General features: G+C 42.2%; 1 protein-coding gene across 1 annotated transcript; it reads left to right on the top strand.

Annotated features, from left to right (window-relative positions):
• The first annotated feature begins 401 nt into the window (after window positions 1-401).
• LOC147883134 (ethylene-responsive transcription factor ERF024-like) lies at window positions 402-2,315 on the top strand. The gene has a single exon (XM_087399887.1). The coding sequence runs from the start codon at window positions 1,168-1,170 to the stop codon at window positions 2,134-2,136; it is 969 nt and encodes a 322-aa protein (XP_087256013.1). The 5' UTR covers window positions 402-1,167; the 3' UTR covers window positions 2,137-2,315.
• The last annotated feature ends 7,413 nt before the right edge of the window (window positions 2,316-9,728 follow it).

Below are 9,728 nucleotides of genomic sequence, written 5' to 3'. Positions count from 1 at the left end.
AAAGAGACAACATTCTCTCTCTTTCTCTCTCTAGTTGGCCCATGAAGCCATTTCTCTCACTCTCTCATTCTCTCTCTCTCTCTCTCCCGCTCTCTCAAACACCGACTGTTTAAAGTCAGTTTTGGCAAAGAGATTGCGCCAATATGTGGCTTAAGAGCTCGAGAGGCAGTAATGTTTACCCGAGATTGGCAGAGCCTGTGAGAGAGAGAAAGGGAAGGACAGGACGCAGGGGTCTTTGTCTTTCTGCGACGTGCCATAGCCAGAGGTCATGGCCGCCTCTTTTTAATTTCATGGCCATAAGTTATAACCCTTAGCATGCCCTTGCAAGTTGCGAGCGTTGACGTTAAAAGCAATACCCCTCGATGTGTCTCTCCCGAATCCCTCCTTTGCATATGGAAGAAGCAGGGAGACGACGGGCTGCTGGCAGCTGACCTCTGCTCCTCCACTGGGAAGGCTGCCTTCTCTGTCTTTGCAATTTGCTCCCTCGATAGACACCACTTTGAAGCTTCCCCTCTCTGATGAGCTCTAGCTAGCCTCTCTCTCTCTCTTTCTCTCTTATCCCACTCTGACCAGTCCATGCTCCAACCCAATAGCCTGCTCGCCCGCCCCCATCTCTCTTGCCTCAGGCCCTACCGTCTTCCCCACTCCATCGCATGATCCTTGCTCCATCAAAACCTCGATCCGCCCTGCCCCACTTCTTGCATTGCTCATCGAAGACGCTGATGACGCTCCCTTGACCCAGAAATCACCACGGCCACCGTCAACATTGCTACATATAGCAGCCTCCAGCAGCAGCTACCATTTTTGTATTATCTTGTATTTTACGTGTTCTCCAAAATCAGGAAGCCCTAGGCCAGCGGGGGGAAAATCCAGCTGGGTTTATGCAATGTTGGAAGATTTTCTTCAAGTAGGATTCTCGCTGGTGCTAAGAAAATATGCGCCTAGCAGCCAGCCAGGGAAATCCAGCTCGGTTGTGCTACCTTGCAAATTTTCTTCCTTTCTATGATGCTTGGATTGTTGTGACAAATTTTTTTGCGCCTGTATGCAGCTTCGTTCTGCTCCCTGTCTCCTGTCTGTGCCCATTGCTATGATTCTCTCTCCTACGTGATCTTCATCTGCTCCTTTGAACTCGGTTGGGCTCTTCAGGGATAGAGGGCAACTGCTACAATGGTATTCAATTCACCCAGCACCCCTCACAATCCTATCCATTCGTCTGCGTTGCAGCAAAACTCAGATGAATGTTCATGGTACATCCCCCCTGCTCATCCATCCAATTCGCAATTCGTTTCTCAGTACATCCCCTCTTGCAGTTGGGAACAACCAGAGGGTGACTCTAAGCTCGGTCTTCACCTTTCCGAGCCTGCATTTTACCAAAACGTCAATGAAGATGACGAAGATTCCGTCACGGCGGTGTACCATCAAGATGCTCCGCAAGACGAAGCGGACCGACTGCACGAGCTTGCAGAAGAAGCAACCCCTCAGGAGATCCCGTCTCAATGCCAGAATTTCACTCAAGCGGAAGGCTCAAGCTCTGAGAGTAGACTTCCCCTCTATCATGGCGTCCGGAGAAGAAGCTGGGGCAAGTGGGTTTCGGAGATCCGTGAACCAAAGAAGAAGTCCCGGATTTGGCTTGGATCCTACCCGACCGCAGAGATGGCAGCTCGCGCATACGACGTTGCCGCACTTTGTTTGAAAGGGAACGCAGCGCTCCTGAATTTTCCAGAATTGGTTGACACACTTCCCCGCCCTTCCTCTAAATCGTCTCGAGACATTCAGGCAGCAGCAGCAGCAGCAGCAGCAGCTGCGCTGGGATCGTGTGAGCTACAATCACATTGGGAAGAACACAGGGAGGCTGCTAGAATCCCTTCATCGTCTCAAAGCGGTGTTGGGTCTTCGGAAAATTTTCCTCATCCCGATACAACTGCGCATCCGAATTCTCCTGCAGAACCTAGGCGCTCGGCAATAGAGGACTATACGATGTTTGAGACGTGCGACGACTTGACGCACATGGCCGAGGCTATGCTTCTTTCACCACCTCCTTTCCCCTTGCCGTCTGGGTCACAAGATCCGAATGCAAATGATTTTGGGGATGATGGAAGTGGCTCAGAAGAACCATTTTTGTGGGATTATTCTTGACGATCCCGAACAGAATCAGAAACAGTTCAATTAAGTCTGAGTAGGTGCTCCGTGAACGATAACTATTTTCATCTTATCATTGTAAGGATCTTCACAACAAATCTTAGTTTATCTACGATGTCCCTCTCCGGCCGCTGTCTTTCAATATATTTTCTCGATGCAAAGTACATCTACTTGACGCAGAGATCATAGCAAGCGTCCAAGCGACGTCTGGATTCTGCACAACATCAAAATCTTCGACGTACATCATGGAAGAGACTTAGGATCTGTAAAAAGAAATCAAACGAATTATGTTAGCTGGCCTTGGACGAACTGCAAAACTTGTACGATTATCGGCCTGTAATGTCTTTCTTGGGTTAAATATTTGCCAACCCTACGTCGGAGGGAAGTAATAGTACTGCGCAATGCGTACCCACATGTTCCTATTCCTGTTAGGAAACTTTATAGCTCTCCTGTCATTTCGGACTGATCGAGTTTTTGGCTCTTGTTAAGTTGTTATTATGTGAGACTGTCGTGACCACTTCTGATTTCGCGATCGTATTGTTGAGAAAGAACAATCATGACAGTCGTCCTTATCAGACAAGGGTTTTATCCATGCTAGGACTCGTTGAATTTTAATTTCGACGCGGTAAGAGAAGAACGGTCATGAGTACAGTCGTCGCATTAAGATTTTTGTTTATGAATCATGAGCATTTCTGTTAACGTTCTGTCGCTGGCTTCTTTCCTTTAGGTTATACCTCGATAAGGTTGTCGTGCTGAGCTTGAGAGCCCGAGGATACAAAAATCATAATCCGACGTCTTAAGTGAGGGAGGGATCGGTATTTGCGGGATTTAGCAATTGCATTGCAGCTCTAATTAAACCGTCGCTGGTTGCATGCTATTATGAGCTTGCTGATCAGCGGGTTGCAACGACGTCGTTCAAACGAAAGTGTGCGTATAACATGACAGCTCTAAAACCCTAGTCTTACACGATTTTCATTATCTGCACCGAGCTGTAAGGGTTACGATCAGTGGACTCCATGTCAGGAAAGGGAAGTCAAATAAACGCGTCTCGTGGAAGGACTGTATTAGAGAAATACTATGCCGCCACGATAGCTGTGAATCTACCTCAAAAGACAGCGAGGGAGGGCCGAAGGCGATGCAATCGGGGATCGAATAGCAGGAGGGAGACGGGCAACATGTGCTGTGTATGGGTGCAACATGGGCGAGCAGAGAGGAGTCCACGCACTGCCCAACAAAAACCGGATTCCTTCCGAGCCTGGATTTGGCGCAAATCCCTACAATTCCAAAGCTCTTGGCCACTCAAACGTTAGCATTGATTGGATTGTTGGATTCGGTTACGTGGCTTCCCCTCCGCCTTTTGTAAGAACCTTCATACAACAATCTTGCACGTTTTCATACATTTCATCATCAAATTATTCACCTTGCAGCTTACTCCCAGTACCCCACGTACACTTCGGTGTAATAGAAGAAGAAGAGCACCATGATTATCGAAGGACTCCAACGAAAGAGGGAAATTTTATTATTGGGGGCTTTATTTTTTGAGTTTCTTTTTGCGGATTAACTCACACGTGCACCGCTCCACATGTCGCCCGATCTGCCTCTCGCTTGTGCATGCATGGGAGACATTTCGGACAATAAAACCCCCACTAGTGCTCCGTACTTGAGAGAACATCATGTCCTGAGTCCTAACATCCTAGTTTCCATCGGTCATGTAGGATCACAAACATTGAAACACAAAGGACAAGGCTTGTTGGTGCTTGCTTCCATTGAACACAAAGAAAGCACATAAGGGCTGACTATGGAAAAGACATAGTACACAAAGCAATTAAGATAAAGGTTGTTGACTATGGAGAAGGCATGGACAAGGCACATGCAAAGATGATGAGTGTATGGCCAACTCGAATAGATAGGAGGCACTAAACTAGGAGGAGAATAGACACAGGGCAGGCCAATTGAACCTGGTTCAATCTTGTTCTTTTCTGCAAACTATAACTCTTCTTTACTTTATCCCTTTGCATTCACGCTCCTAGGGAAATGCCCACGGCCCGAGCATTTTTGTGGAGTCGAAAATGCGACCAAGGGCATTTTTCGTGCAATAGCCGCAAAGCGAGCTTTGAAAATGATGTTGATTGACACCTGCGCCTCATTTTCACTTTGCCACATTAGCTTTTCTTCATTCCACGCCATCTTCTAGGCTTGACGATGGGACAAGCTCAAAAAATTCACAGCAATTCATCGCATGCTTCGATGGGACTTCTGAAAAAGAAAAGCCTAGACCTTAACTATTTCATGAAATTCCCTATGGTACTTATGTTGCTATGTAATAATTTGATGCTCTCCATGATCAAATTGATTTTTTCCTAGCATCATAAACAGCTTGAAGATAAAGTAAACCATCATGAAATGTTGCCATTCTATCCTTGTGTTCTTACATGGTGATTGATTCTTTTCTGGCATTAAAAAAAATAGAAGATAAATGAAACCTCCTTTGTGCACTTTTTATGACTTGTACCAAGGATATATACACTTTCCCCATGTTCTTTATTTTAGCCCCTTAAAGTAAACTTTTTATAACATACCCTAAGGTATTTATGTTCATTAATGTTCATCATTATTGAATAGATTTATTCTAGCATGATAACAATCCATCATAAGGAAAACCTAATTTATAAGCCTTGGTAAGTAGGATATAACATTTTTGCCCAGTAAATTTTTACACAAATTTTGATTAAATTTGTGAAGACACAAAGTTTTTCTAAGAGCAGAAGTGCTATTATACCCATTGATATATTTATTGGTACAAGGCAATCGGTCCATGTATTAGGTATGGAGTCATAGTTTGCTTGGGTGTAGCCATTTTTTGTGAGGTTCAAGGACTTTTTTGTATATAGGTATCTTGCATGACCCAGTCGAGATCTTATTGCTAATGCATCCATCTTCTATGCGGATCACCAAGCTTTGATATATTTGGTCAACAAAATAGGATATTTAGGGATGGCTGGTGAGGCCGATATTATTTGTGCAAGAGTTAAATTTCAAGATCATTCACAAGCTAGGTAAGTCTCATGCAAGGGCAAGTTGTTTGTCAAGATTTCCCACCTTACATGAAAACTAGGGAGTGGCATTCGAGCTCCTAGATGCCCAATTATGTATTGTGGGTGAATTTTTAAAGACAACTAATGAGAGACAAAAGATTTCGATTAGACAACTAACATGAGACTGAAGAATGAGAAGATCAGGCTCAATGAACTCAAAGATTTCGATTAGACAACTAACATGAGACTGAAAAATGAGAAGGTCGGGCTGATCAATGAACTCTCTCCCTATTTAAGTGTAGTGTAGACACAACTAAGAGCCTAGCCCAACTCTGTACACGACCCACCTACTACAAATCTATGGCAAACCCAAAAGACTTTGGAATGATTTTGTTCTATCTACAAATGATGTTGGATGTCCACCTCGCAGAAATAGACCTGGAGAAGGAGGAAATACCTACAAGAAGGGCATGCTTCGGTGTGGTGGGTGTATTACTTGGAGTCTTGCATAGATGGTGAATATTGATTTCCCTGGCTATTGTTTTTCTTGCTCCTTTAAGGTACTTGTCAAGATCATGATGTAGGTTTCTTTTAGTAGGACATGATAGAGGCATGAAGATGTATAGAGTGCAAAGAACACGATGAAGAGAACCCCTGGCCAAAGGAGGAGTTACTATCGGTGCACAAGTTCGTAGAGAAGCAAGCAGTGTGTAATGCGAGTGTGTGAAGAGGTCTACCATTGTGCATCAGACTGGCCTGAAGAGCTAGGAGATGCTTGCTATAGAGAGGCTGATAAGATAGTTGGGAGTCTGGAATTTCCTTGAGCCACAAAATGTCGTTATATTTTGAAAAAGTAAAAATCTTGCAGACATGTCTTGGACTTGTGGACTTTCTTATGTTGCTCATAATACCTGATTTTGTGTCGACCTTCTTCTATGTTAGCACTTAAATGTTTTAAGTAGCCCAGTGGTTGAAATCTGATGGTTAACGATAACTAGTCTAAAGGAGACTGTTTTAGTATAGCAATATGCAACAAATTTTAGGATAGCACAGTAGTAGTGTAGGGATAGCACAGTAGTAGTGTCGGATAAGTTATCGCCAGCACGATGGTTGGTTGCACTAGGATATTAATAGCCACTAGCATGGTGGTTTGCTTCTATTTAGTACAAGATGAATGAATTTGTGGATGAATGGTTGCACTAGGATATTAACAGCTACCAGTGCAGTGGTTTGCTTCTATTATTATAAGATGAATGGATTTGTGGATGTGTGGATTTGTTGTGGGAAACTAGCGTAGTGTTTGGGATATACTAAAAACAAGCATGGGATGAAATCTGATGGTTAACGAAACGATAAACAGTCTAAAGGGGGCTGCTTTAGTATAGCACTGTGCAACAAATTTTAGGATAGCATGGCAGTAGTATAGGGATGGCACGATAGTAGTGTAGGATAAGTGATCACCAGCCTGAGGGGGTGCACTACTAAGAAATCCTAGGTATCACGTGCATTCAAGGGGTATTTAAAAAACCCCTCAACTAAATTTTTATCTCTAATAAAGCCACCCCTCTTTACTTATGAACTAACGGATTTTTCCCCTAAATTTGAATTAAAAAACCCCTCTTGTTCTTGTAATCGTGTTAAATTTTTATGAAAAGTGGCATTAAAATACCCCTCCTTTTGCTCTCCTTTTAAATGCACATGGTACAATAAAATTTTTGGAGGTGATCAAAATAAAATCTTCTTCCATTAATATGAACTAAGAAGTCTGCCTATAAGCTAAGAAAGCCTTAGTAATAGCTTCGGGCTATAAAAAGAAGAGCATGATAAAGATAAGGTGTCATAAAATCCCAATTGTCAATACATGCCCATAGTAAATTAGATAAGGGTTTTTCATACTATATAGGTATTAGGCATAAATTTTCAACATTGGGCTAGAGAGAGAGAGAGAGAGAGAGAGAGAGAGAGAGAGAAAGAGAGAGAGAGGGGGGGGGGGTGAGGAAATAGATTAGGAATAGAGGGTATAGAATGAGAGTATTAGTTAGAGAGAGAGGGGGTACAAGAATAGGTTGAGAGGAGTAGATAGAAAGAGAGGGTAAGTAAGATAGAGGATTTGGTAGTGAAATAGTAAAAAAAGAAGGTTTAGCAAAGAGGTAAAAAAATTTATTTGTGTGAATGAAAAAGGGAGAAGAGGATGTATGTGTGTGTTTCCTATAACCTATCCAACTCTACTAACTACTCTCATGACAATCCATCATAAGAAAGGCAAAGGGGAGGGATGGCTTCAGCACTATATTGACAAAGTAGCTCATCACATTTTGGTCTTCCATCAACAATTGTTGCCAGAAAGAAAATTAAACATTATGAAGTTCAGCGTCCTTAGTCGATAGTTGAAGATGAAGCCTATCCATCATAGTGTAGATTGTGTTGTTTTGATAAAGCGTAGCATTCCTTTATTTTTTTCTTTCAAACACACAATTTGGGCCCCTCCATAGCATCATAGCCATTGTAGAGCTAGTTGATGTCACTGATCCCCAAGAAATTGAGAATGAAATTGTTCAACCCTCTCTTCTTAGGCAAGCCAATTAAATAGGATGTAGAACCTAGCATAAAAAAGTGTAAGCTAGAGTGAAATGTGCTTGAAAGGGTTGATCTTGTAAACTCACTCCAAATCAATAAAGACATCAATTGTCAATTGATTTCTCTTTGTGTTATTGTTTCCTTTCTTTGAATTGCATGTAATTTAAATTGAGGTTGCAAAGACAGTCAAAATATTAATTTTTTTTTTCATATTGCATGTAACAAAATTGGAGATTACAATGACAAACACATCGACTTGGGGGGTTCACGGAACATATATGTAAGCTACCATGTGCGCTCAAATGAAGGGATATTTTAATTTAAAATTTTAAGGTAAATTGATAAACGGAGTTTTTAAAAGGAATTTATTAAGTAAACCGGTAAGCTCATAAAGAATAAGAGGCCATTTAAATCATGAAAATATTTTAGCAAAGGGTTTTTTTAAATATCCTTTGAACGCACGTTCCACATAGGTTTTCTTAGTACACTACAAGGCATAGGCCCTTTTCCGATGAAAATACCGATGTTTTTTACACTAATTTTTTTTGACGAGTACAAAGGTCGTTATTTACGTCATTCTAAGCATCGAAAAAGAACGGTCGCTATATAAGCGTCGCTATATAGATAAACATCGCTATATAGTGACACTGGTAAACGTCGCTATATAGCAACACTAGTAAACATCACTATATAGTGACGATTAATAGAACTTTACAAAACATTAGTGGGGCTAAATAGGGCCACAGCAAGCCCTGTTTTGTCCCACTAATGTTTTCTTAAAGTAATTGCAAAAAAAAGTTTTTTATTCTAAAATTTTCCTTGCAAAAAGGGTGATACAAAATCGCTCAAATGAATCGATCCAGTGACAGAAGCATATACATGTCGAAGATATACAACATTGTTTGTTACAAAATTACCCTTTCGAAAAGGATGATACAAAATCGCTCAAACGAGCTAATATACAAAAGGATATACATGGTGAAGTATATGCAAACTACTACTACTCATTCGAATCGTCATCGTCCTACTCGACCTCGTCTTGTTGGCTTGATCCTTGGCCCTTGTGAGCTGTGTCTGATCCCTAGCCCTCATGAGCTACGCCTGATCCTGGCCCTCACCACTCGCCGTCAATGATGGGATGCTCGAGCTTTGACTCTAAGATTGAAACCATATTAATTGGAAATTAGATTGAAACTTAAAGAATAAAAGAATTTAAAAAGTGAGATTACAAGTAGGAGTAGACTTATACCATGCAAGCAGCCACCTCAGCCCAATCGACCGTCGCTCCCATTGCCTCTTGCTCAATAAACCACAGCTTTGTTCCTATGCAAAGTGCATGTTGCATCTCTGCATCTGTAGGAAGGCGACCCATCGCAGCTTGCTGTGGACCCAATTTACGAGAGTTAGATAAAGTGCATGTAATTTGTGGTAAAACAAATAGAAAAATACATTAAATGAGAAGAAGTAGACTTACCATGGTTGCCTCGAACGCCAACCATTTACCTACACCAAAGTGCGAAGTACCTACAGCATCCAGTCGTCTCCTTGCAGCCCTCCTCTAACCCTCGAACATTTCGGGATGGTCCCTGTTTTGCTTCTTGAAAAAGTTCCAATCAGCTTTGTCTGCCCAGTTGGGTTTAGCCCTCCCCTTTGCGATGAAAGTATGCAAGGTTGATCTACGATGCTGTAAGACCAAACCCATGCGCTCTCGCATGTAATTCTCATTGAACTACCAATTTGGGGGATCGAGGTATTTTTCTTTCAATTCATCGATGACCGCCTACTTCTTTTGGTCATCTTGATACTGCCAATCAATTGCAATGCCGCTCTTAAAGTGGTGGCTCATTAACCACCTCATGGTGGCCATCATTGCTTTGCCCTTTTTATCTTCTATTATCTCTCCAGCATTCGTGATTTGATAGGACAGGTCCTCGACTGGGTAAGGAGGACTCATGGTAGTGGCAGAGTCAAAGCGAG

Source organism: Dipteris shenzhenensis, chromosome 28 (assembly GCF_047967505.1).
Source record: "Dipteris shenzhenensis isolate YYH24624 ecotype China chromosome 28, Dip_SZ_1.0, whole genome shotgun sequence".
NCBI classification, from domain to species: Eukaryota; Viridiplantae; Streptophyta; class Polypodiopsida; order Gleicheniales; family Dipteridaceae; genus Dipteris; species Dipteris shenzhenensis.
This window is presented reverse-complemented; position numbering and strand designations above follow the sequence as displayed.

Bases quoted from the DNA above. Each gene is read 5' to 3' on its own strand.
- LOC147883134 (XM_087399887.1), top strand. From the start codon at position 1,168: ATGGTATTCAATTCACCCAGCACCCCTCACAATCCTATCCATTCGTCT.